Source organism: Diprion similis, chromosome 8, assembly GCF_021155765.1.
Source record: "Diprion similis isolate iyDipSimi1 chromosome 8, iyDipSimi1.1, whole genome shotgun sequence".
Taxonomy (NCBI): domain Eukaryota; kingdom Metazoa; phylum Arthropoda; class Insecta; order Hymenoptera; family Diprionidae; genus Diprion; species Diprion similis.
Window position 1 is genome coordinate 15,962,459 of NC_060112.1, and position 23,347 is coordinate 15,985,805.

Here is a 23,347-nt window from a genome sequence, read left to right on the forward strand (position 1 = left end):
CACTCCAACGAGATTAGTTATAAAGCGCTGCAGATTGTCGAATAAAAGCCAAACTGCATTCGGCAACGTATATGTATAATATATATATATATATATATATATATATACACAGGCTTAACGTACCATTGTCCATGTCACGGCGCTTCGACAAGCGAAATCAATCAGCAGCTTACACGCCGCGACACTTTGGAATACACTTTATTCCCATTGTCCCCTTCTCACGGCATCCTTTGTGCTCTACTGCTTCCCAGCACTGATCTCTGTCTTTTTACTGTCAGGCGTACCCCGGCATCGACTGATCTGCTTAGTAGCCCTTCCTTTTCCCACCCTATACTAATGGACTTTGGGACTCGCTACCATAGTGATCTCGACTCGAAGTTCGAGTCTAGTATATTCTGCTTTTACACCATCATGCGAACATTGTGGTTATATGCTCCTCATGATCATCATCGACTGAGATACAAAAGTCGGCTTCGTTATTTTTAAATCTTTATATTACCGTTCTAAAAATTCAATACCTTTACACAACCGTGTAGAAGCATAAGACAACGGTCCTTAAAGGGCCTCTTATAAAATTGGCTTCTTTGATAGAGATTCTTCTCTACACATCGAAAAAGGTGTCGCGGATACAAAAAGTCTCGGGGATTCTTTGCCATGTGCATATTTGCAGAACGTTCTGCTGATAAAAGTTTCAGAGTTGGGAAACCCATGGGGGATGGCGGATGCGAAGCAACGAGGTCCTGTGTCACGTCTCGGGAATTCCTTTGGTGAACGGACGGATCTCGTTTCTCCCTTCCGTGTGTACCATGTGTATCAAACTTGGCTCGTATCTTAAAAACTTCCTTGAACGGAAAGAGGCGTGATGAGCTTTTCAAGGCACCTCGATTTCCGTCTTCATTTCACTCTAATGCAGTTGGATAAATGCAGGTGCAATGCACGGAGTCCATGTATGAGAGATGTTCTCCGATATCGACAAGGTTGGTTTATATACTTATCGATCTTATCCTTATACGATCGGAGTTGGAGGCACTGCCGACATGACACCCATGACGGGACAATGAAACTATTTTACTGTCCAAGTGCGGGTAGAATCCCCGCTGAGCAGATTGAATTTGTCCCTTCGATATGCGTCAATAGAATTTGAAATTTTTTTACCTGGTTGCTTTGACGGTTTTGGAAAATGGAGTCGGATCTATTGAGTTACGATACAAACGAATAATGATCTCTTAGGCAGGTGGAGTAAAACAAAAACTTGAAGTATGCGAGTAATACATGTTATATGTATGAAGCTCCCTTTCACCGTCTGTTCATCGTTGAAGCTGGTGATATAGCACGGAAAATTGTACGAAGCGGAAGTTAGTATATAAATATGGGATTTTCTGATTTATAATTCAGGACTCGTGTGTCGAAAAGCAGAGTGTTTGTTGCTTTCATGTTTTAGCGTTAGTTTTTTTCAAAATGGGTGGGGGGGGGGGGGGAGGTTGAAAAGGCTTAAAACTCGGAACTCGTCAGTCGTCACACATCTTTACTGATCCATCACGCACAGTGATGTGTCAGAAAAAATATCCATTGACGCGACATTTATTATTCCGCGTGTGCAGGACCAGATTTGCGATTGCTCGGCACGCAACCAGTTCCATTTATTTAAATCAGTTATTTTTTGCTCTCTCTTCCTCTTCCTCGCACTTCCTCGCACTTCCTCGAACGTAGCTTTATGCACGCTTGGCTCACGCGACCTTTTACGAAATGTCAAAATTGACGCGAATATTCAATACGCCGGCACGATGATACCAGGGTACAAAGTTAATCCATGCGTGCCGCCTAACTGATAATTAATTAAGAGAAAAGAATAACTGACGCATATTATATACGCCCGTTCACTCGTCTTTTCCCCCACGTTGGTTGCCCCACTCGGTTTCTTATTTCGGCTGCCCCCGCTAACCCCTTTAATTTTCATTGCCTGATCCCGCCGGTATGATGAAATTAAGAAGGCGGGCCCAAGGAAACCGACGACTTTATATTCCGGTTGTGTGCGCCGTCCACCATTAACGCTTTTAGTGAACCTGTTTCGAGGAATTGTTGCATGCACGAGCTGCAAACAGAATTTGTCACTGCGTTTTGCTCAGCTCACAACATTCATTGCAGTGAACAATGCCACCATGCTACCGTAAAGCTGGATCGTTCTTTAAGGTAGTTCTTTTTTGATCGTAAATAACGCTCCGCTGTTACCTGTATCAGACACTGAAATGCTTTCGCGGTTAATTAACTATACCTGTGACACTAGCCGTTCGCAATCCATTACGTGACAATTTTAATTAGAGTTACGAATTTAATCATACTTGCATAGGTACCGGTTATGCACATATCCACACATACCTTGGCATGAGTACGCCGTACGGCCCGTCATTAGGATTATTAATGTTCATATTCACATCCAGATTTGACAGAAACGCATGGAGGTAGGTAAAGCCGGAGGAAGGAGAGGCGGTTGGCCGAGAGGGAGAGCGTGGGTGTATAAAACCCTGTGGGGAGGATATCGTTAGGATATCTGTGTAACAAACCGAATAGCAAGTCTGCACTTCGTATGCGTTGCACGTTCAGCCTCGTGCGTGAGCTCCGGTCTGACAGACGGGCACGCACGACCGAAGGAGCCCGTGCGCGCCTAGCATTCGGGGATCCCCCGAACCCGATCCAATCAATGTCCGATCCAATGACAATGCCACTTAGTTGCGTTAATAAGCACCGCGGAAAATTTACATAGCTAGCTTAAGCGTGTCGAGGTTGACGCTCTTCGACCGATACGGAAAGGAAATGGATAGGAGCATCGATCAATTGCAGGATCTTCAATCAATTTTCACCTTTTTCGTGAAAAGCTTCAGTTTTTTTTTCTACAGATTGTGCAATATCGCGAAGATAGAACCTTGAAAATTAAATTGCTCTTGCGTATGTATGTACGATTAATCAGGTCAGTGCAGCAGCTAGCTACGACCAGTTTATACCGGGAATAATGTAATGCTCGGAGATAGACGCTTCATGAATTTTTTATCGAAGTTATCCGAAGCTTTCAATGATAAAATGATACCAGTAAGCTTCATTCGCGCAGTAGTGCTGCATAATTTCAATATGGAAGAACAGAATTACTCGTATGTTGCTCGGATAGTGCCGGACATTTGTACCAGCGTGATGCATGCGATACTCTAGTACGACTAAAGCCGCAGTGCATTCCACATTCTAAATGAATATTACCACCCATGCGTAAATTCTTCTTGTATAATGGCATTATTCGAAAGACAAAGAAGATTAAAAAATGCCGTGACAATGAGTCCTGAAAACTTTATGCGTACGCTACGTTGTGCATTTCGACAGAGCGATGATGTCTACACCGGTGATTGCCACAGCTCGCACCATACCGTGATTTATTTTAGGAGGCCAATGTCACTTACATTAATAAGCATGCAGTTTAGGACAGTGAAGTCGAGTTATTGGCATTCGGACGGTGTGATCAAACGCTGGCGTAGGAGTATAAAACTCTCGGGGCTTCTGAGGGAGGCATCAGTTTACTCAAACTCCGAGTACTCGTATCCAACCGAACAGTAGAAGCTGCTACCCAATCAACATGAAGGTAAATTACTTAAGCAGAATTTTCACCTCGGTATACTTGATTCAGTTTTGTAAAATAATTACATTAAAAATCGTTCAAGTAGAACGACAGTAGCTTTGAAAGATTAAATTTTTTGCATATCTTAAACGCATTTAACAAATTGAGTTCAGCCATAGATAGAGGTCCGCCGATTCTAGTAGCTAGGAAAATACCGAAAGCAAATTATTTCTATTAAATATCGGAAAATGCTGATGCTAACTGACCTTATTTACGTCATCTTAGCATAATCTTATCTCATATCGAACGAACATCGTGTGTTCCTCACTTAAGTCATACTAGAGGATGTGAACGTCACTTGCGATATTTGTGTTAGTTCAGGCCATGTTATTTGTAGCGGATAATATAAATTATCCAACACAATCCTCCCGCCAGTATCGACCCACGTCAACTCAAATAGAATTATTCCACACTCAAAGCACACTCTAATCTCTAGATGATATTTGCTGCCCCCCTTCACCGGATCCTTACAGTGCACATTAGCTAAAACTTACGACAAACAGAAAGAAGACAACCTTCTATTTATTTCGAGGTGTTAAATATTAGCTCGTCAGCTCTGATGAACCCATTGCTTTTATTCTTACTGTGAGCAAGAAGTTTGCAGTGTCTTGAATACGATTCTCTGATGCTCCAGGAGTGCATCAGAGAAAGTATTTGAGTGCATGCACCTACTGCTTAATACAACAATTCGTTAATAATTTTCAATCCTTGTAATCAGAGGCACTCTGCGTCAAACATTTTCTTGCATTTATACTCAACAAAATGCGTCGGTTTCAAAGCAAAATTCTTTATTTTCAATGACAGATCTTCGTTTGTGTCGCTTTCCTCGCCACCCTGGCAATGGCAGAGCCACCTCAATTCCGTCGTCAGCGTCAATTCTTCGCTCGCCAAGAAGAAGAGACAACCCTGGCTCCAGCAGCCGATGATGCGCCGTACCCTCCTTCAGGATGGAAGCCCGCTGGCCCAAAGTTCGATCTCCCTCAACGCCAGGTGGGCAACTCGTATGGTGCACCTGAACCACCAAGTGCATACGGGCCCCCGACGTCAACGGAAACACCAATCACTAGCGACATTACCGAAGAACCAACCACTGCTCCTCCTCCGGTAAGCCAAGTGCAACACATTGAGTCAAAAGTATTTCAATGACTTGACGGTGTGGGTGAAAAACTGGTACATGCAAAAGCTGGAGGGAATTTGGTCTAAAAATGTATATGGTGAGATTATATAACGCTGAGCTGAATGAGAGTTTGAGTCAGAATCTACGAGGTCCCGGGTACGGATTATCGTTCGATAGAGGCGAGTAGGAGAAGTTCTACACGTGCACGCTTGATATCCGAGTGTTATTACCTATCCCAAATATGCATCATCTGCACGGATGGAATCCGTCGAGCTCGTCAATTTGCAATCGCGTTCGTCGCGCCCGTTCGACCAGCCTGACGTCAAGATCGAAATAAATTGGCAATTATAACGGTTGCGTTGCGACGTCCCATCAAAGGGATTCGAATTTGGTGCATTTTGCACGTACGTAGTAGGTGGATGGAAACTCGAGACGAGCTTAATCAACTTTTGCTCGCTGTGGTGCGTTATCACGATCGAGAAAATAGCCATTCCGTAGAGGATATGATTCTTTCTGTGCAGTAATTTTGGTCCCATACCTCTTTGACGTACGATCATACGATTCCATCTTAATTGACCACTTTTTAATCTGTATCACTCAGGCCATCGACAGTGGAAACGAACTCGACGAAGAAGGCAGCGGACAAGGTGTAGAACAGCAGGGCGAATACTACGTCGTGCTGCCCGATGGACGTCTCCAACGAGTTCAGTACGTCAGCCAGGAGAATGCCGCCCAAATGAGTTACCTTGCCAAAATCCAGGCCCAAAACGTCGGTCCAATCTACGCTTACAATCCTCTAAAGAAGGTGGAGCTGGTTTCACCTCTTAGCGTGGAATCTCCGGTTGCTCTTGTCTCTCCTCCCGTGGGCAGTACGTCCTACACCACGGTCACAACGAACTACCAACCTGGTGGCGCCGCCAAGCTGGTCTTTGCCGTTTAGAAGAAAATCGACATAAGTAGGCTCTCCTGATAGCGATCAGCTATCGGCCGAGACGTGTAATTATCCAGACGTAACATAATTATTTATTATAAAGTCAAGAGGTCAAATAAACGAACATTAACCATATAGCTGTGTCCACCGGTTCATCGTGCGCTCTTCCGTTTCTCGCTAAATTGCCCCAATTCAATATAACTGAGCTCACCAGAAGGCAAACAATAAAATAAAATAAAATAAATAAGCAAATGAAAGTGAAAAGTGAATGATCTAAATTTACTCTGGATTGAATAGAACGTTATCCGCTGAATCCCGGAGAATGGGTCAGAAAGGAAGTGGAACCTTTCTCTAGCTCTATCGCAATAACGGGACAACTACTTCTCTGTATAATCACCACCGTCAAGCTTTAGAAAAAAAATTTAAAGACGGATTACTGCGGGAATGATTAGAGAATAATACACAATGAGAGTGTAAGCGGTGTCTACTGATTTTTCATAGAAATTTCTATTCTCTTCTTCTGTAAGCCTGGAGGGCGTATTGATATATACGAATACGGGCATGGCTTAAAATGTAAAGACTGTGATTGCATATCATACAAGAATTTGATATAATATATGAAGAAAGGAAAATCTTCGAAGCATTCGATACTTCACCATGTTGATGTATAAAATTTTCCTCGACACGTGACTTTTCTCCTAAAGTCGCTAGCATGGTCCAAATGATCAAGCACAGGGGTTTCCTGCGCGTTAAAATTTGTCACGGCGAGTAAGGCTACGCGTTTCCTGTCCACCGAAAAGGAACGATTCCTTTTAATATCCGGTACCTTCGGTTAAATACGCTCAGCTCGGTTAGTGACTAACTGAATAGACCGCCGGGGAATGAAAACGTCCCTTTCCGTCGTGTCGCCCCTGCCTGGACGCTCAACATTGTCTGGAATTCATTCGGTGGCTGGTTCAATCGGTTTCTCTCACACGCGAAACGGGAAAGTATAACGTACCTCACGCATCGAGCACGTATCGCGCCAGCCAGAACACACTTTTCAAGAGCGAAATGTCGGGAACCTGAAGCGTTAAAGCGAAAGTGATCGAACGGAATGCCTCCCTCCGAACGTCCATGATAAAACCGCTCGTTTGTAAGCGCGTGATCGAATTCCTTTCCTGGAGGGTTGCTGCCGGTTCTGGTTGTGTTCGTTGGGAAAGGAACCTTCACCCGCCACCCGCCACCCACTCACCCCCGCCGGTTTCGTCCCACCACCACCACCACCACCACCACCACCACCACCTATCGTCCCTCGCTGGGGGGTTACAGAATCAATCCTCCCGGTATCCCGTTTCTCCTCTCCTCTCCTATCCACCCCTCGTCGCTCTCACCCCTAACTCGGTTCTGCCTCTTCTCCTGCTGCCTCGTTCTTCTCCTCGCTTTCTGAACCTCGACGAGGACGACTACGACATTGTTACCAGCCTTTCCATGCTCGTGCTAGGAATTCTGGCCATGATAGCTGTTCGATGCGAGGCCATTTATTTCCATCCGAGCCGATTCTTGGAGAGTGAAAAGCAACGCGTGCCTTGAAAATGAATCACTTGCGAAGGCGGGCACACGGCCCTGTCGATAAACATCGTTTTACACGTGGTTTGTCACTACGGTTGTCAAAGCGTTTCTCGAAAACATACGTTTTACAAATATACGGAGCCTTTTTCCTCCTGACAAACTACCGCGCTGCGCGTGCGTTTCATTTGAATACTTCTCCACTCCCTCATATCTAATTCACCAAGTGGGACCAAAACTCCAGGGCTCACGAGAATTTCACTGCATCTTTGACCACGTAATACCTACATACGGGCATGAGAGTCAAAGCACCCCAATACGCTTATATCGTTTAACTGAGTTGCTTGGGAATCGATTGTAGGAAGAAACTTTTTTAAATAGATATAAGTTCATTCAAATACAAAATGTGGTTTCATCCTACTTCGTATGCCATAGGAGACCACGCGAATCACAGTAGATCTACATACCAGACGTAGATTGATGAATAGAATTATTCTGGCAATCATCCGTAGCTCTGTAATTGTTCTCCGTAACCTGTAGGTATACTAAAATGTATGAAATTCTGTAATAGGTCTCAACTGCGGATGAATATACATAACCACTACGTCAGTCTAGCCAACTGTTTGCGACCTTCAGTAAATCGATTAGACCGTGACACTGAATATTGTACAATAGACATACTAATGGCACCTGCGAAAATTGAAAGGACAACTGTGCACAGATTTACTCAATCTGCGCACTCGTTTAATAACAACTATGATATTGTGTACGTTAAGGTACCAAATCATCGATATGATGTAACTGGAAATACGGAATTGAGAGACCTGTAATTGCATTCTTGAAATTCAGTTGAAATTCTGAGAGTTATTTAATTACCGCATCGGCAATTGCTAATAAAGCACTTGGAATAATTTGCAAGTAATTGAATTTATATTGCAACGAGATACCGAGCATTTATCTGCTTCGCTTTAGGTATTCGTAGCTACGGAAATTACATCTCAGCTAAATGTATACATTGGAGTTGAAAATTTTTAGAACTAATAATCCTCAAAAGTAGCTTGTTAATGTCGTTAGTAACAGGTGAATTCATCATGTCTCTATTATCGGCAGTGTGATAAACATAGTGTCTCGTAAAATGTCTCCAAGAATCAGTATAATACGAAGAGAGAAGAATTGGACGCGAATAATTCGAGAACTGATTACATTTATTTCACTAATATTTCATTTCCCATTAAATTACGCCTAATTTGACGCGCTGTTAATTTAATTTAATTAAGTTAAACGCGAAAGACGTTACATTTGCGCAATCTAATGAATTCGAGATTGATCCAGACCGTTTAGAAACAGAAATACATGTACCAATATGTATATATATTTAATAGGGTGAACTTGAAAGGAGTGTAGAACGAAATGGGAATCAAGAAATATGATGGACGACATTTTATCTCTGGGACAGCAGGCGATAACACCGCCTATACTCCGGTAAAAATTACCTGCTCCGCGTTATGGATTGCCTGGAAGATATTGGCCCCACATCCGACATACGTATATACCTGCCCTCAGGATGCGCGCTGAGAAGTTGTGAATCGGCAAAGGCTTATACCCTGTCATCCATAATCTACACTCCGGGCAGTGTTCCGGATAAATAACGCTACGTGACACCCGGTGGATCTGGATTACTGATGGCGGTCCACACGCATCATTCGTCCGAACGATTGTGGGTTGAGTGGGCGGAAGAACGGCAGAGTCTTCAGCGGAAGGACGGACGGACGAACGGACGGACCAACCGGCGGAAGGTGGACGTCGAGATCGATTGCGAGTCGTTTTGGTGCGGCAATGATTTATCGCGTGGGATGAGCGTGCGTAACTTCGTGGCTTTGCTGAAAACTCGGGGAAACTCGGGACCTTTTACCCGAATGTTCGTTGATTCATTAACTGCACTTTACTAAAAAAGAAGAATTTTCTCGGTGACATGTTATTCGCAATGGACTTCTTGATTCAAAAAGTACCCTCACTTACAGAAGGGGCATCTGGAAAGCAATAAACCATCCAGTGAGAGCTAAAACTCCTGTGAAACAGCACACGAGCGGTTGCAATCACCGGTAGTGAAGATTTCGTTTCTACCAGTATGATCATATTTGTTCTCTTTCTTTCTCTTCCTTATTTTCATCCGTTCAGCTTATCACCCCGAGATCTTCACTCGGGACGTTTTTCTTGGTTCGGTAACGATACCACCGTTTCCAACATTTTTATGGCCTTCCGCTGGAATACACCTCAGCCGGGCAGCAAAGATGCCAGATGTTCGTCGTGTGAAGTGGTCTTTGGTGTATCAAGAAATTACCACGTCTTATACGGCTGTGCCGCGTCCGTCCGTTGTATGGAAGTTACGGATGCGTGTGAACAATTAACACTAGTTATACACAAACGTTCGTCAAGATTAACCGTCAAACCTGCGGTAATCTTTTGTTATAAAAGACGCTGTACCACAGCACTACGGTTACAAGGGTTAATTACACGGCGTCGCGCCGTCTTGCTCAGCAACGTAATAATCTTCGCCATTGTTTCCACCTACCGTGGCATGACTTTATCTCGATAAGTTTCACTCCTTGACTTGCGACCATTTCGCGCCAGATGTCAAGCGACAAACCTGAAAAATTCATAAGCCGTATTGGGTTCTCGTGGTTTTTCGATCATTTTCAGTTTTCGTGAAACGGTTCCGCTTCCCGGGACGTCCTTATGCGGAATAATATAAGCTATCGGCGACCAGCCCTGACCTTACGCCCCGGGGTGCAATTGTTTATAAGATTCTAGCCGCGTTTACCTTCTGTCCGAAACTGTTTGGGCCCGTTGTTGTAGCAGACCTTTTGATCTGTGGGCAATTTCGTCGGCAACACAATTCCCGCTGTACGCTAAAAAAGACCGTCTCGAATTGGCGCCTCCTTACCGGAACAGTGTCTGAAGAGAGGTGTGAAATTCAACCACGACACGCCAGTCAACGAACTTTGTGAGAGATTGTATCTCCATACAGGGTGCGAGTGACGCTCTCCTTATTTCGCTAATAATCGTCGAGTTCGTACAAGCCGTGCAATGCGTGTATTTCAGTTGAATTTGTAATCACCGGATGGTGGGAATACTATTATACTCATTTCGACCAAAAAAGAAATAAACTACAGTAAAATAGAAAAGACCAAAAATCAGGGACAGCTTCCAATTATCGGGATTGTTGAATACGATGGTGAAGTTCGATCGTAAAATTTAATGATCCGTTAGGTGTTAAACTTACAGGCACATTGATCATATTAATTATACGAGATTTCGAAAGTCGTCTCAGTTATCCAGAATCCTACATTCAGCCAAACCTGCATCCACGCATTTAGTTTTGCATGAATGCATTCAAGAGATTTCGAAGTAACTCGAACTGCGAGTAGCATTCTTCTCGGCATACCAACTATTCGCTGATTATCAGTTTACCCAATTCGCAGTTGCAATTTCAGTCTACTGCTCAGTGGAGAAAAACAAAAGGTATTAAATATTGATTTCCGAACGCTGATTCACTGGCGATGCGGTAGCTTGAAGGAAATTAGTCGATGTTCCGGGCGACCGTTGGAAAAAGTCCCGGAATCATGGACAGCGCCGACCACAAGGATATGCCAGGAGGTGGCACGCATGGTCGGCTTAGGAAATGTCAAAAATAATCGGCACGATCGATTTAATAAAACGGTTGCCAGCGAGGTCACATGGGGTTCTTTCTCCGACAGGCCGCGTGACAGGTGCGGTGAAGTTAGTTCTGCGTGAGCCATGAATACACGAAAACGTACTTTAGTTTTTTGGTCCTTTCGTGTCTGCGCTATACTTTATTCGTACAGATATCAGCCGGGTAGATATACGTTGTGTAAGCGCATTGTATCAGAAAGAGAGTGAGTACGGTGCGTGTCCGTGGGCGCGTGCGAGGTGCGTGTCTGGCTCGTAAACCGGCGCCTATAATACGGGCAAATAATATTTCACGTGCATAAAAGCTTCCACTTATATAAATTACGCGGGACGAGCATTTTCAATTGTTTGCAGTCGGTAAATCGGCGAGGCGTGCTCCGCCCCCTGCCCACGCTGTGAAACTCCCGCAACCGGAAATGAGCACCAACTGTCCGAATTTCGATATTGATTTACCTCCCCGACGGTAACGAGCCACTATCGCCTTAGGAATCCGAGATTTCCGTACTTTGAACCCACCAGAGGCTCGAATTGATTTTCTCGAATCTCGAGGGTTCACATCCAAGGAGATTCGGAGAAGTTCGACCATAGTGAGGAAAATTTCTATCCAGCTTTTCTCCGTACTTTATAAACGGTTTCAATTTGATTCACGGGAGGAGCCCTGCATGGTTTTTTGAATATTTTTTACAGTGTTCAAAACATTTGATCAGTAAAATTTGATCAGAAAAACCATAAGGATGTATATTAATAGTCAGATATATTTCTTAGCATTACTGATTTAACAAAGTAGTTTGACTAATCAGTTTCACTCAGCATGAAAATGAATAATATTTCTTTTACTGTGAAAATTTTGAATCAAAGGAAAGTATGTGGAATACATACTGGTGATGCACAAAACAAAATCATCCATCACAGCAAACAGTGAAAATTATTGTATCGGGTCAGACTTCCAATTTATGACCTGGTTTCCCCGGTTTCCCCGATGGAGATAAGAAACGTAGAGGACAGAAAAAAAACAGAACAACGAAACGAGGCTGGAGTTGGCCAGACAGCCTCGCACCTTCACTCGTTTCACATCTATCGAGTTTAACCTATGATCCTAGGGAGATCAACCAGGAGTGGCGTCCGTTAGAGGCCACCCAAGAGATGGGATTCGATGTGGGTGCAGAGGATGCCGCTCGCGGCTTGGCAGAAGGCCGATAGCGAGCGAAATAACGATATTAGGATGTGAGATTGCGATCGGGAGGCAGGCTACGGCCGGTCGAGCTTATCCTGTGGGACCCGGCATTTGTCCTTATTACGCAGCAAGGACTAATCTGGGCGGGAACGCCGACGGAGGCACTGGGCGCCCGCGTGTATTGCTTCGGGCGCGAGATAAAAGCGAATCCTTGTCTTCCCTTCGTACTCTCTCCCGCGACCAGCGCCTCATTGGATTCCACCGTCCTCCTCTGTCTCTCGTCATCCTCCAGGACTCTCTCCGTCTACCAAAAGACCAGACGGAGTGAGCTTTTCTGCTCGATACCACGAAGCGTCCCTTGCTCAACGCTTCGTTAAAAACCTTTGTTTCTCAATTCGCTCTAATTTCATTCGTTGCCGCCTGGCACATGTTTATGGCATGCAAAATTGAGCATAAATTTTCATACAAAATAAAAAGAGATAGAAAAAATGAAGAAAAAAAATTATGCTATGGGAGCTTGGTCTACAATATCTCAGCGTTTGCTGATATTAAACCCCAGGCAAAACGTCGAATGTGTTTTCTTCCATCATTTTACACTGTTGGCAAGTAAAACACCCAACATGTATTCAAGCGCTCAAAGGTGTTGGTCGTGTAGGCAATTTTCTCGTGTAAATTTATTTTTATCCGGACCCTCTTTCAGTTCGGTGGGTTTCTTGACCAATGGGTTTACAGCGGCATTAATTTTCATAGCCGGACTTGCCTTTGCACCCTTATTCCCGGAGGTTAACCAAACTACGTTCTCTCGTCTTCACCTTGGCACCGACCCCCCTCACGTTCAAGCTCACCCTCGACCCTATATCCAACTCCTAGATTAGTTGAAGCCCCACCCCCACCCCACCCTCCGCAGGGTGTTTACATGTTTTAATAATTAGCTGGGGATGAATAATGCAGCGCCAACATATCTCTACCCTCTACCCCATGCCCTGGATAAGCTGGGCGCCGGTGAAACCCGGTGGGAACTACTGACTGGTCGATAAAAAGTACTGCAGAGTTAGCGTTAATAGCCTGTATTATGCATATACCTAGCTACATTTCTTTTCTCGCAAGTAAAGAAGATTGGTTCACTTACCATTGTCTATCTTATCTAATTCCGCTGATTTAATTTACGCCATTTCTTGAATAAATTTATCGATTAATTTTTCAGCATAGCAGTCATCTGCGAAAATTTGTTCACGCTAGAAATAAGTGATACTTCGAATGGGTCAATAAACTCCCAGTCGGAAAATAGTTCGATATAAGTGTCAATATTTAGCTAACCTAGCGATATAATGGAAGTCATTTGTATGTATACGTTTACGGACGCTTGGCTTGCGAAAGCTAATATTTTAGCGTTGGCTGATGGAATACAAGTATTTGATCATCTGATCGGTCCTGATTTAGTGATGCTAAATTGACACATCGCTTGATGCGTGAAGATAAATGAAACTAATTTCTTCACAATTTGTCACTGCCACAAGCCCGTGGTTTCGATTTGCTCTAACTGTAGACGATTCTTCTTCACGGTTCTATCACATGTGTATAATTGCTGCTTAAGATTCTACCGCGGTTTCTAAGATTAATCACGAGACCTGCCCGTTCATTTTTCTCCAAATTCAATCAAGATCATCAGTAGAAATGTCAGCAGAAATATTGTGTTTGTCACTCGTAAGCAAATAAAAGTGACTCAATATTTGTATTGGCTTTAAGTGAAACATGAATTTTATCCGTAAAGAATCAGTTCACCGCGACGTGTGAACAAATAATATGGTCACGGAAAGGCTCACATCCGATATCTCGACGCTAACTGAAATGGCAAGGCTGTCGCTTTCATTAGTGATCAAAAAGCCAGGTTCTCGAGTGGACAATAACATCACGGACATGGAACTTGACTACACAGAGTGATTCGGAACTAGCTTAATGGATCAGCTAACCAATTAGTCGAAGTTAGTTTAGGCATTATCAGACCGACCATTATCGACCCCGGTAAATCGACGTCAGCCGTCAATAGACTCCAGACCTGGGTTGTGACTACAGCGAATTAGGCTACTCACGACCTCACATAAGTTCGGCGTTAACTGGCCCGCTTTCATTCAGCTTAAAGTGTGAACAAAATACGTCATTCTCTGAGAACAGAAGGCTGCTTCACCAAGGAAGTGAGTTGCCTGCAATCGCTTGCTAATCAACGGTTTGTATAACAAAAATTAAATTTTCCACATTCTAGTTTACGGAGAGGCTGACTTAATTTGGGTTGTGATACTGCTTGAAGTTGGCATAGCAGTCTGAGATTAAGCCACCGGTTTTGCCGGTTCGCAAGGACACACCGAACGGCCTAATTCCACCCAAATTGCCAAACAGTACTGTGTACGTTTAGCAATGTAATTATACAGGGCTTAACGCCTTACGGCCTCGCCACACTAGCGGACACAGCGGGAACCGGAGTCCCAGCATCGAAATGGTACGAAACTCGACTTCTTCGCAAATACCAGCCGAATATGAGAAGTAATCGTAAAATCCAGAAGAAAGGTAGTTCAAGGCCCCTCGAAGACGATGTAATTTGATATTACCCATGTGCTGGAATTTTAACTAGAATTTTCCTCCGTCCAATCGCTTTCCGTTTGAAAGAGGATACTTGTTTTGAGAATAACGGATCATCTGAAAGTCAGGGTTATATGGTCTTGTCTTAAAAGGTAGATACGAAGGAGGATAGAGAGGTTCTGATATCGTCTTTTCCGACCCATTCGCGTGTCATTGGCGAGCCTTGATCGTGGCGCATAGAAAAAGAGAACAAGTTTCGCGAGCCAAACGACTGTGAGAATAATCCGGTGTCTCTTTGTAGCCTTCCTTTCGATCTCTAAAGACGCTGTTTCGCGTGTTTGTGACGGTACACCCCGTAAATCCGGTTCTTCGTATTTGACGTTCTTTCGGGAAGACATCTTCACTTGACGCTCACGAGCTTTTCACCACGTTCCGCACCCCCACCCTTAGCACCAGTTCAAACTCCGAGCAGAGTCAGAGTTGAGACCGAGACCTCTTTGTAACGCGAACGAGCCAGCCAAGTGTCTGGTTTCCCGCGACGAGGCGCCCTCCCGATTCAGCTATATTTGTCACCTAAGCTCTGGCTCTCTTAGCGAGAAGCTCGTCGAGCTAATAAATTACTCAACGCATCGTTAGGAATGCCCTATAATTTATACGACTGTATAACTCTTAACCAGGCCCACGATTAACCGTTTCGATTGCAGCGTTTGAAATTTATAATTCCTCTTCCACCTGTACTCATCTCCAGACGAGGTGAGTATTGAATATTACTTCGTTGCAAATATATCGTCAGCTTCTAGACCTCCTGGATGTCCAGCGGAATTTTCAACTCACCAGTTTCCCGTCCCGGTGGCACCGGCTTAAGGTAGGCAAAGAAGGGCGACGTGAGTGCAGGGCTAGGTGATACAATAACAGTTTGTTCTGCTTTTCGCGTGACCGATATAAGTTGCTCGGCAGGGGTCGCTCATTCTCTCCGCGGCAGGGGGCGACGCCCTGGCCGCAAGGTTTAATTAAAATTGGGGGAAAACTCGACGGACGTTGCAGCTTGCCTGCTGCCGTTCCGGCACCTGCCAACCCCGAGTAGGCATGGTTGGCCTACTGGCCGTTTTGTCGGCTGGCCTGAGTTCTGAACCTCCTATATATACATATTTCATTGCTCTATGTGGCAGCCTGTGAGTGCAGGCGTGTGCAGGCATATATATACATAAGACACTTACGTGAGAACTTGGCGTGTTATCTACCTACTACGTCTTGAAATTGGATACTTTTTTTTACTTTTTCTCTTTTATTTTCATTGTTTTTTTTCCTCCGGTTCGTTTTTTTTTTCTTCTTCATTCCTCATCCGTTGAAATTGTCCGATATTACTTTGAAGCACGAGGCAGCCGAGCGTATTTTTCGCCAGGCTACGTTGGGGTGCACCTCACAATTTAATTTACTGTTACGACAATTACTGCCGATCTTTTAAACGAGTTCAGCACTTTTGCTATCTCGATTCACAAACGGATATTCTTCGTGGTGCTGACTTTGATCGTTAATTCTTAACAATTACCCTTTTTTAATTTCACCAAATAGCCGCAGGGTGTTTTAGAGATTAGTGGAGAAAGAAAGAAAAAAACGAATTCTCCCTTCGTTCTGTACTTGTATGGTATATTTGGTTGGAATACTTTAATATAAGACTACTAATTCTTTTCGGTCATTTCTGTAGCGTTGAATCGACCCTTCAATATTATTTTACATAACCATAATATTACATCTGTGTCAGTTAATTTATTACCAGGAGCAAAGAAATAACAAATGAAGTAAATTGTGCACATTAAACTTCATTATCGTGGATGGCTGATGCCTTTATTATTTTCGAATTCATTTATTGTCTTGCTCTAGAAATCTGCATGGGTCCGAAACCAGCTGTGGTATAAAGCTAATATGTAATAATTAATTAACGCACTTGATACTTGTAAACGAATCGAAACAGGGCCTAGAAATATACATATGGTGGCGGTAAAAATATGATTCATACAGCTCTGTCACCAGGCAGACGTGGTGGCCGCACCCCCGTTAATTGCGGTCGAGCGAACGAGCATAGAGGCAAGAGGGGGGTGCGGAATTAGGGGGTGAGGAAAGGGGTGAACCGGCGTGTCACGTAGTGGTCCAATAATTGACACGCACCTCTGCTATGTGGATGAGGGACCACGTGGTCATGAGGGAGGTCTCCTGGTGATGGACCCCCTGCGATTACGAACCTTTCGGCATTTCAATGTCTCTCACTCCATTATTACTCCGTTACCACTCCTCTAATGATGATTAACTGAAATTGACTTTTGAGTAGACTGCGGACCAGAGAATCTGGAGTGAAAAACGGAAGACTGCACATACTTTGATAACGTTTCTCTCTTACTTTGTTTATTGTTCTTATTCGCAACTACATGCATGTATGTAACTAGACGCATCGTTTGCTGCCTTTCAAGCCCGGTTTTTCTGCTTCTTTTTTTTTTTTTGTATTCCGTTTCAATCTTTTTTCCGTACAGCAAAACGTGAAATTCAAAAGCTACGCATTTTTAAATGAACCGACGGGGTGTATTCATTTCCGTTTCTTTGACGTGGCCTCGCCCCTTTGACTCTACCGACGCGTTAAAACAAATATAGCTACTGCTTTGCAAGGGAAAGAAAAATCTCAAATCATTCTCTCTCTCTATATCTCTCTCTTTCTCTCTCTCGCTCGCTCTCTCTCTCCTCAGGCGCAATTGATTTTAGAAAGCCAGTTTGTACCTAACGTTTGAAAAATCAATTTGTCGACGTCTAACGCTTTGACTCGATTTGCTTTTGAGTAAATGCGCAGCTTTTTTTCTAACATGCTCCTGCTGTTTGCACCGTTTCAATCCAACCCTTTAATGTGCATCCGTAAAATATCTGTGGTGATAGGTTCATAAAAATTTCGACAGCATCAGCTCCGTCGGATTTTTATTCATACAACGCATTGCGTAATTTGCTGATTCGTTACGTATGAAGCATATAGAAAATGCAGAGAGAAAACTTTTTTCTTCGGTTTCTGTCGTCTACATTTTTACCAATGATTGCATAATATTTTAACCATCTTACATATTCCTATATCCGGCAGAACACTATTCCAAAAGTGAGAGCTAACACCTGATATCTTACCGAATCAGCTGTGAGACAGAAAGAGTAGAAGCGTTGGAAAAAAGTAAGGAAATAAAAAATGGGAAATCATGAATGTGCAAGCGTGACGTGGCGTAGTAAACTATCGCCATTGTCACTAGAATAATTTCTTTTGAATCCGTCAACCTCGTTTAACCGGACTTGGCGTTAGCTGCCGGCGGGTAGCCACGCAGACTTTGGACAGCGTCCATTCGAATTACACACTCGAAGAGATTTCGAGTTGGTGGCGTACTTCTGTCGTAAGCCCGGGAGAAGGGTTGCAGCCCCAACCGCTGGCCCGAGTAATGAGCTGCCTTAATTGATGTACGACTGCTTTTAAATGCAATAAATTACTCCGCGTCGTACAGTCGGCTGTGGAAAATTCCGCACCCAGGGTCTTCGATCTTTCACGGACGAACCAGCACTGGTGGATTGTTAATTGCTGAACTATTCAGTCCGCGACCGAGGGCAGTGAGACCGGAGGCCGCATGGTGGGGTGCATCTAATTCAACCCATGTTATAATATTCGCGAATCCCGCGCCGTGTAGCGTGGTTCACGTTATTATAATTAATGCTCCAGTGTACTATTCAAGTCTTGGAGAGGAGCTGAACAGGAGAGTGTTTGCCAGCTCATGCGGTGTTCAAACTTCAATTACCCACTAATCCTAGGATTTCCCCGCGCCCCCGGTCCGCAGGTATTCTGAACGAATAACACGCGAGCTGGCCGTTCTACGCGATTCGCATTAGTTAGCATTGATCACTGCAGCGAGCAGCCGTGTTGCGGAATCGGGCAATCGTACGTGATCAATGAAATTTATTATCGAATATGCGCAAATTGCGTGGTCAGCCAATTATTCGTTGCGTCATTCGCGGCGTTGGAGGGCCTTCAATCGTGTTTATATCGTTTCGAATTTAACGGGTTTGCGATAGATTTTTCGACATTCAGAACTGTGGTGAAGCCCAAATGTAATCTAATCGCGTGCTCGAGCTCAAACCTACTCGCGTGTCGAAATTAAACCGGCTCCTACACGCGTTACACAGCTGCTACGCGCGTATACGTATCTCACATGTATAAATATATATATGTATGTATGCGAGCTATGAAAACGCGCCGCGTCTGCGATAAAAGGTAGTTATTTAAATTATCAGTGAGGTAATGATGGAAGGCATGCGGCATCAGGAAGGAAAACGTTCAACTGACCGACGGGACGGCGCGTTGCCACAATGCGTACTGCGACGTAGGTACAGATAACGTAATTTGCAGCATCTGCGTCACTGCCATCGCAAAATGTATTAATTTACATCTCAATTAAGCGTCCTCAGCTCAGTACACTCGAACAATGTCTTTCCTTCCATTTTCGTTACTGAATTGATGTGAACTGACAGATCCAGACATGCCCACATTTTCCACCCTTCAAAGTCCTTAGTTCTTCTCCCGTCTCCTTTCTGCTCCTCTTCCCCGATGCTGCAGCGATGCTCGTCAACGTTGAATATGGACGAATTCGATCCGCAAATGTCTGCGAGGTGAGGAAGCAACGCCTTTTCTTTGTCTTCTTAGCACCCGTGCAGGTGCTATATTCGATAAACACTTCATTATGCGTTCGTAGGTATTTCGGATTTTTAGAATTTGCAGTACTCACTCGATGACCCTGGATTTTAAATTACAGTGTATTTCTCACTGCCGTTGCGTTTTGTGGTACTCAAAAATTTTCTCATTCAGTCAAACAAGTTCTGAGTTTCAGCTTTTTGCCATTTTAAATTTTCCGATAATCAGTATTATGTGTTTCTGATCGGCTTATTGGTATTCTATTTTTAAAATCAGTCATGTAAACGTGATGACTCTATCCACGGTAATTATTTGCATGATTAAATTGTTCAATTGCAGAAGTAGTTCTAATATATCCATAATTTGTGATCGCTGTGTGCTCGATCCTTATACGGCATCTACTTAGATGAAAGCTAAATAATTGAAAGTTTGCTTTTGATCCAGTCAGCTGAAATTTTGTAAAATCCGTCGTTATCGTAAACATCAACTCGGCGAAAAGGTACGAACGGAACACCCAGCAAGCGAGAGCTATACTATGAGATATATGAACTCGGAGTTATCCGTTTATTAATAGTATCTCAAAATTGAGGCAGACCAAAAAGTTGACGTAAACCAAAGCCCGCACAGCTGCAGCTTAGAGTTCTGAAAATAATTTCGCTCGCGGTTGTCCGAGAATACAAAAGTATAAATTCAATCCGTCACCACCAATTATTCCTTGTGGTTTCAGCTATTTTTGAAACAAATTTTCCCCCGCAATTTCCGTCGACGCAGTTTTTTAACCCGACCACAGAAGTAAAATGAACATTATACAGCGCCGAGAAATTACATAGAGGTGTGAAATAACGCTGCAGTTCCGACCCCGTCGTCCCCGATGGGAGGTGATTGTGGTCAATTAAAAGCACGTGGTGGAAGCTGTAGTTGCCGAGGGGAGCGAGAAGGCGACGAGCTTTGGTGTCCGGACAAACAGATTCTTCGGGGGTGACGGTACCAAGTGTACCTGCGGGTGCAGGGACACGTTCGGAAGGATCGAATATCTCAAATAAGGACGGGTGCCTCGTGGTACCTTAGATTATGCAAGGTGAACCGTATTACAGGCGGATGTACTGCACGAGTAAAGTTCGAAGACTGTCGAGCTCTCTTTGTTAATCCTTGAAACTTGGTAATTGATATTGTACCCGACAACTGAGGCACGGTCGTTGAGCTGAAATTTAACTGTTACCATAAGGACTTATAATTACGGAACGTCAGGAAAGTACCTACGAGACCTAGCTATCGCGTATTAGCGCCGGGGGTATTAAACAAAATTTTCGTTACTAATCTACCGGAGTTTATCTAAGTGCCCAGCAGCAACAGCAGCAGCAATATTAATATTCACGCGATGAAATATTCACGAGATTTTCCTTTATATGTGCTATTCTAGCTGCGGTACATAGACACAGGTCCGCTTAACACACCGGAAAATCCTTTGTTCGTTAATACGGGATGATCCTTGCCGGTATATATATATAATAATAAAGCAGTCGAGGTATAAAACTTTGAGGAAAAAGTTTAGAGCAAAGACCTAAGGGGACACTTGGGCTCGAGCTGCGAAGAACTCGACGATTGTTCAAGATTTCCTCAACTTTCGAATTATTTCCAAAACGAATTCAATCTACACTCACCGCTCGAGTCTCCCGAGAGTAATTTGGCGAAATCGGCTTTACTACCATCGTTCTCAGGCTTCGGCGACTCAGGCCTTTTCAGGAAATAATCGAGACATCCTGAGAGCTTCGACCGCGGGTTGGTACTTGATTCGTCGTGACCGAGGCGAACTTTGCAGACGCGCTTTGTCGGCACGCTGAAACGTGACACGGGGAAATTCGCAATCAGGGGAAGTCAAAACGGTCGGAGGTACGCAAAAGTATGTGTGCTTTTCCGCAGAGTGGCCTCTTTAGTTGCGTCGAAACTGCAGCGTGAGACGTGGGACCTGCACGAGAAGGGCTATGAGGACTTAGCTGAGGGCCAAGGCGATGCGTGCGTGAGGAACGACGCGGTACTCGTGAAAAGTCCGAAGTCGTCTACGTGCTCGCAATGCAATGATACGACACATTTTCGAAGATCCCGTGATCAACTCGGAAAAATTTTCCTGCACCGCCTGCATAGCATTTTTATTCTCTCACCTCTGGCTGCTGCATGTTAGGAACTTTATACTTGGGGTGCAATTCTCATTATCTGACGTGAAGAAAAAAAAAGTATGATTCTTCGGCTTGTTGGATCGAGTTATTAATTTTGGATCAAAGTGACGAGCTGTAGAGTATGAAGTTTCACTTGGAAACTTGAGCTAATTAAAATTACTTGGAAAACAATTTTTCCCTTCTTCTTATTTCTTATTGAGAGTGGAAAATTCCTCATGCATTCGCGACTCGAGTTATTTTTATTCTTACCTATGATTCTCGCTTCAGCCATTGGATATAAAATTCATCTACCCTTTCCGGCCGTTCCATTGTCTGGCTCCACCTAGTAACTGGTACATAACGTCGAAGAACTGTAACGAGTATTTTCATCAATGCCTTTTGACGCTCACACCAAACTCGCGCTGTTAGTATTTAGAAGGAGGGTCTTCCATTGTGGATATGCCCCAGGCACATCGGGGGATGGAGATGTCAACTCTGTGTTAGACAATGGTATACCTTGTCATTGACAGGTATCCCGGAGGCGATGTAGTTTGCCAGAACGCTTCCTCCTATTCCGTGGTTATGGCAGACCGACGAACGGACAAGCTGACACACACACGTGCCACGCTATTAGTGCAGGATTCGAACGGATGCACTGGACCGTGTCATACGACACAGTATGACGACGGTCCCGGCTCGATGTCTACAGGAGACAGCCGCCACGGTTTGATGTACGTAATGAAGCGAACTGTTTTCTGATGCTGACTCACTTAGATTTGTCAAAGCAATATCAGGGTGACGTTCCCTGGAAAAGAGCTGAACATGTGTGGGTTTCTCGTCGATGTATCAATTATTCACCATCGAGCTTCAAGTGTTCCAGTGTTCTAGTTCTTCGGAACGTACATCTTGTTATAAGCAAAAGAAGTTGATGCCTTTTCTCAGTGACACACTAAGATGTAGATTTATATTCGGAGAAGAGAAGAAGCCGAGAGTCTCGGTCGTTGTCTCGAATCGTTATGGCTGTTGCGTGAGCTCGACGAAATGTATACGATTGGGGACAACACCGAAATATCCAAGTTCCACGTGACGTCGTGCGTGTAGATTGCAAGACGATGTTTGCTGGTAGAATGGGGACGAGGAGAGGGTCACAGCCGCTGCTGCAACCGCTGCAGATGACAGGAAAACCCTGTGGCGTAAGGCTCCCCTCGAGGACAGTGGCATAGGTCAATCGTGTTGGTTTCATCGATGTACACGAAGGGGCGATTCTCTATCGATCCCTTCATACGAGCCAAATCAATGCCGCCGAGTCTTGTTTCCGTGAATATTTTATCAAGGTACGTCATACCTTGTTTTTCGGTTTTACCTGGTCACGAAGACGTTGCATATTTTCTGTCAGAATCTGTGAACGGCAGCATTTCTTATTGGCATAAGCAGTGGATTTCTTTTATGGGGTAGATACTGATTTTTGGCGCTGGCATGGCTGACTTTAAAAGCTTCCAACGACGCCTTTCTTGGTTATTATTTACACAGTTCTGAATGACAAAGGTAGATTCGCGACGCTAGCGGCTGTGTACGCTCACACTTGAGACTAACAGCCCTCCAAGTTCCGTTGCCATTTATAAGTGTCTCCAGTCGAGAGTTGTTTCAGCTGTCGCAAAATTTACCATGTGATACAAGCCTTGCCTGGAGATGCGCGACCATGGCAGGGGGTTATATAATCATGGATTCCTGGTTTGTTATTATACGAGTACGGGCTTACGAAACTCTACAAAGGTGAAGGAA

At 44.1% G+C, this 23,347-nt stretch overlaps 1 protein-coding gene across 1 annotated transcript; it reads left to right on the top strand.

The window, feature by feature from the left end:
* Window positions 1-3,466: 3,466 nt before the first annotated feature.
* Window positions 3,467-5,886, top strand: LOC124409395. Its single transcript, XM_046886981.1, has 3 exons — window positions 3,467-3,622; window positions 4,463-4,762; window positions 5,377-5,886. The coding sequence occupies exons 1-3, from the start codon at window positions 3,617-3,619 to the stop codon at window positions 5,713-5,715; spliced, it is 645 nt and encodes a 214-aa protein (XP_046742937.1). The 5' UTR covers window positions 3,467-3,616; the 3' UTR covers window positions 5,716-5,886.
* The last annotated feature ends 17,461 nt before the right edge of the window (window positions 5,887-23,347 follow it).

Coding starts and splice junctions, on each gene's coding strand:
- LOC124409395 (XM_046886981.1), top strand. Junction 4,763..5,376: donor CAACCACTGCTCCTCCTCCG/GTAAGCCAAGTG, acceptor TGTATCACTCAG/GCCATCGACAGTGGAAACGA.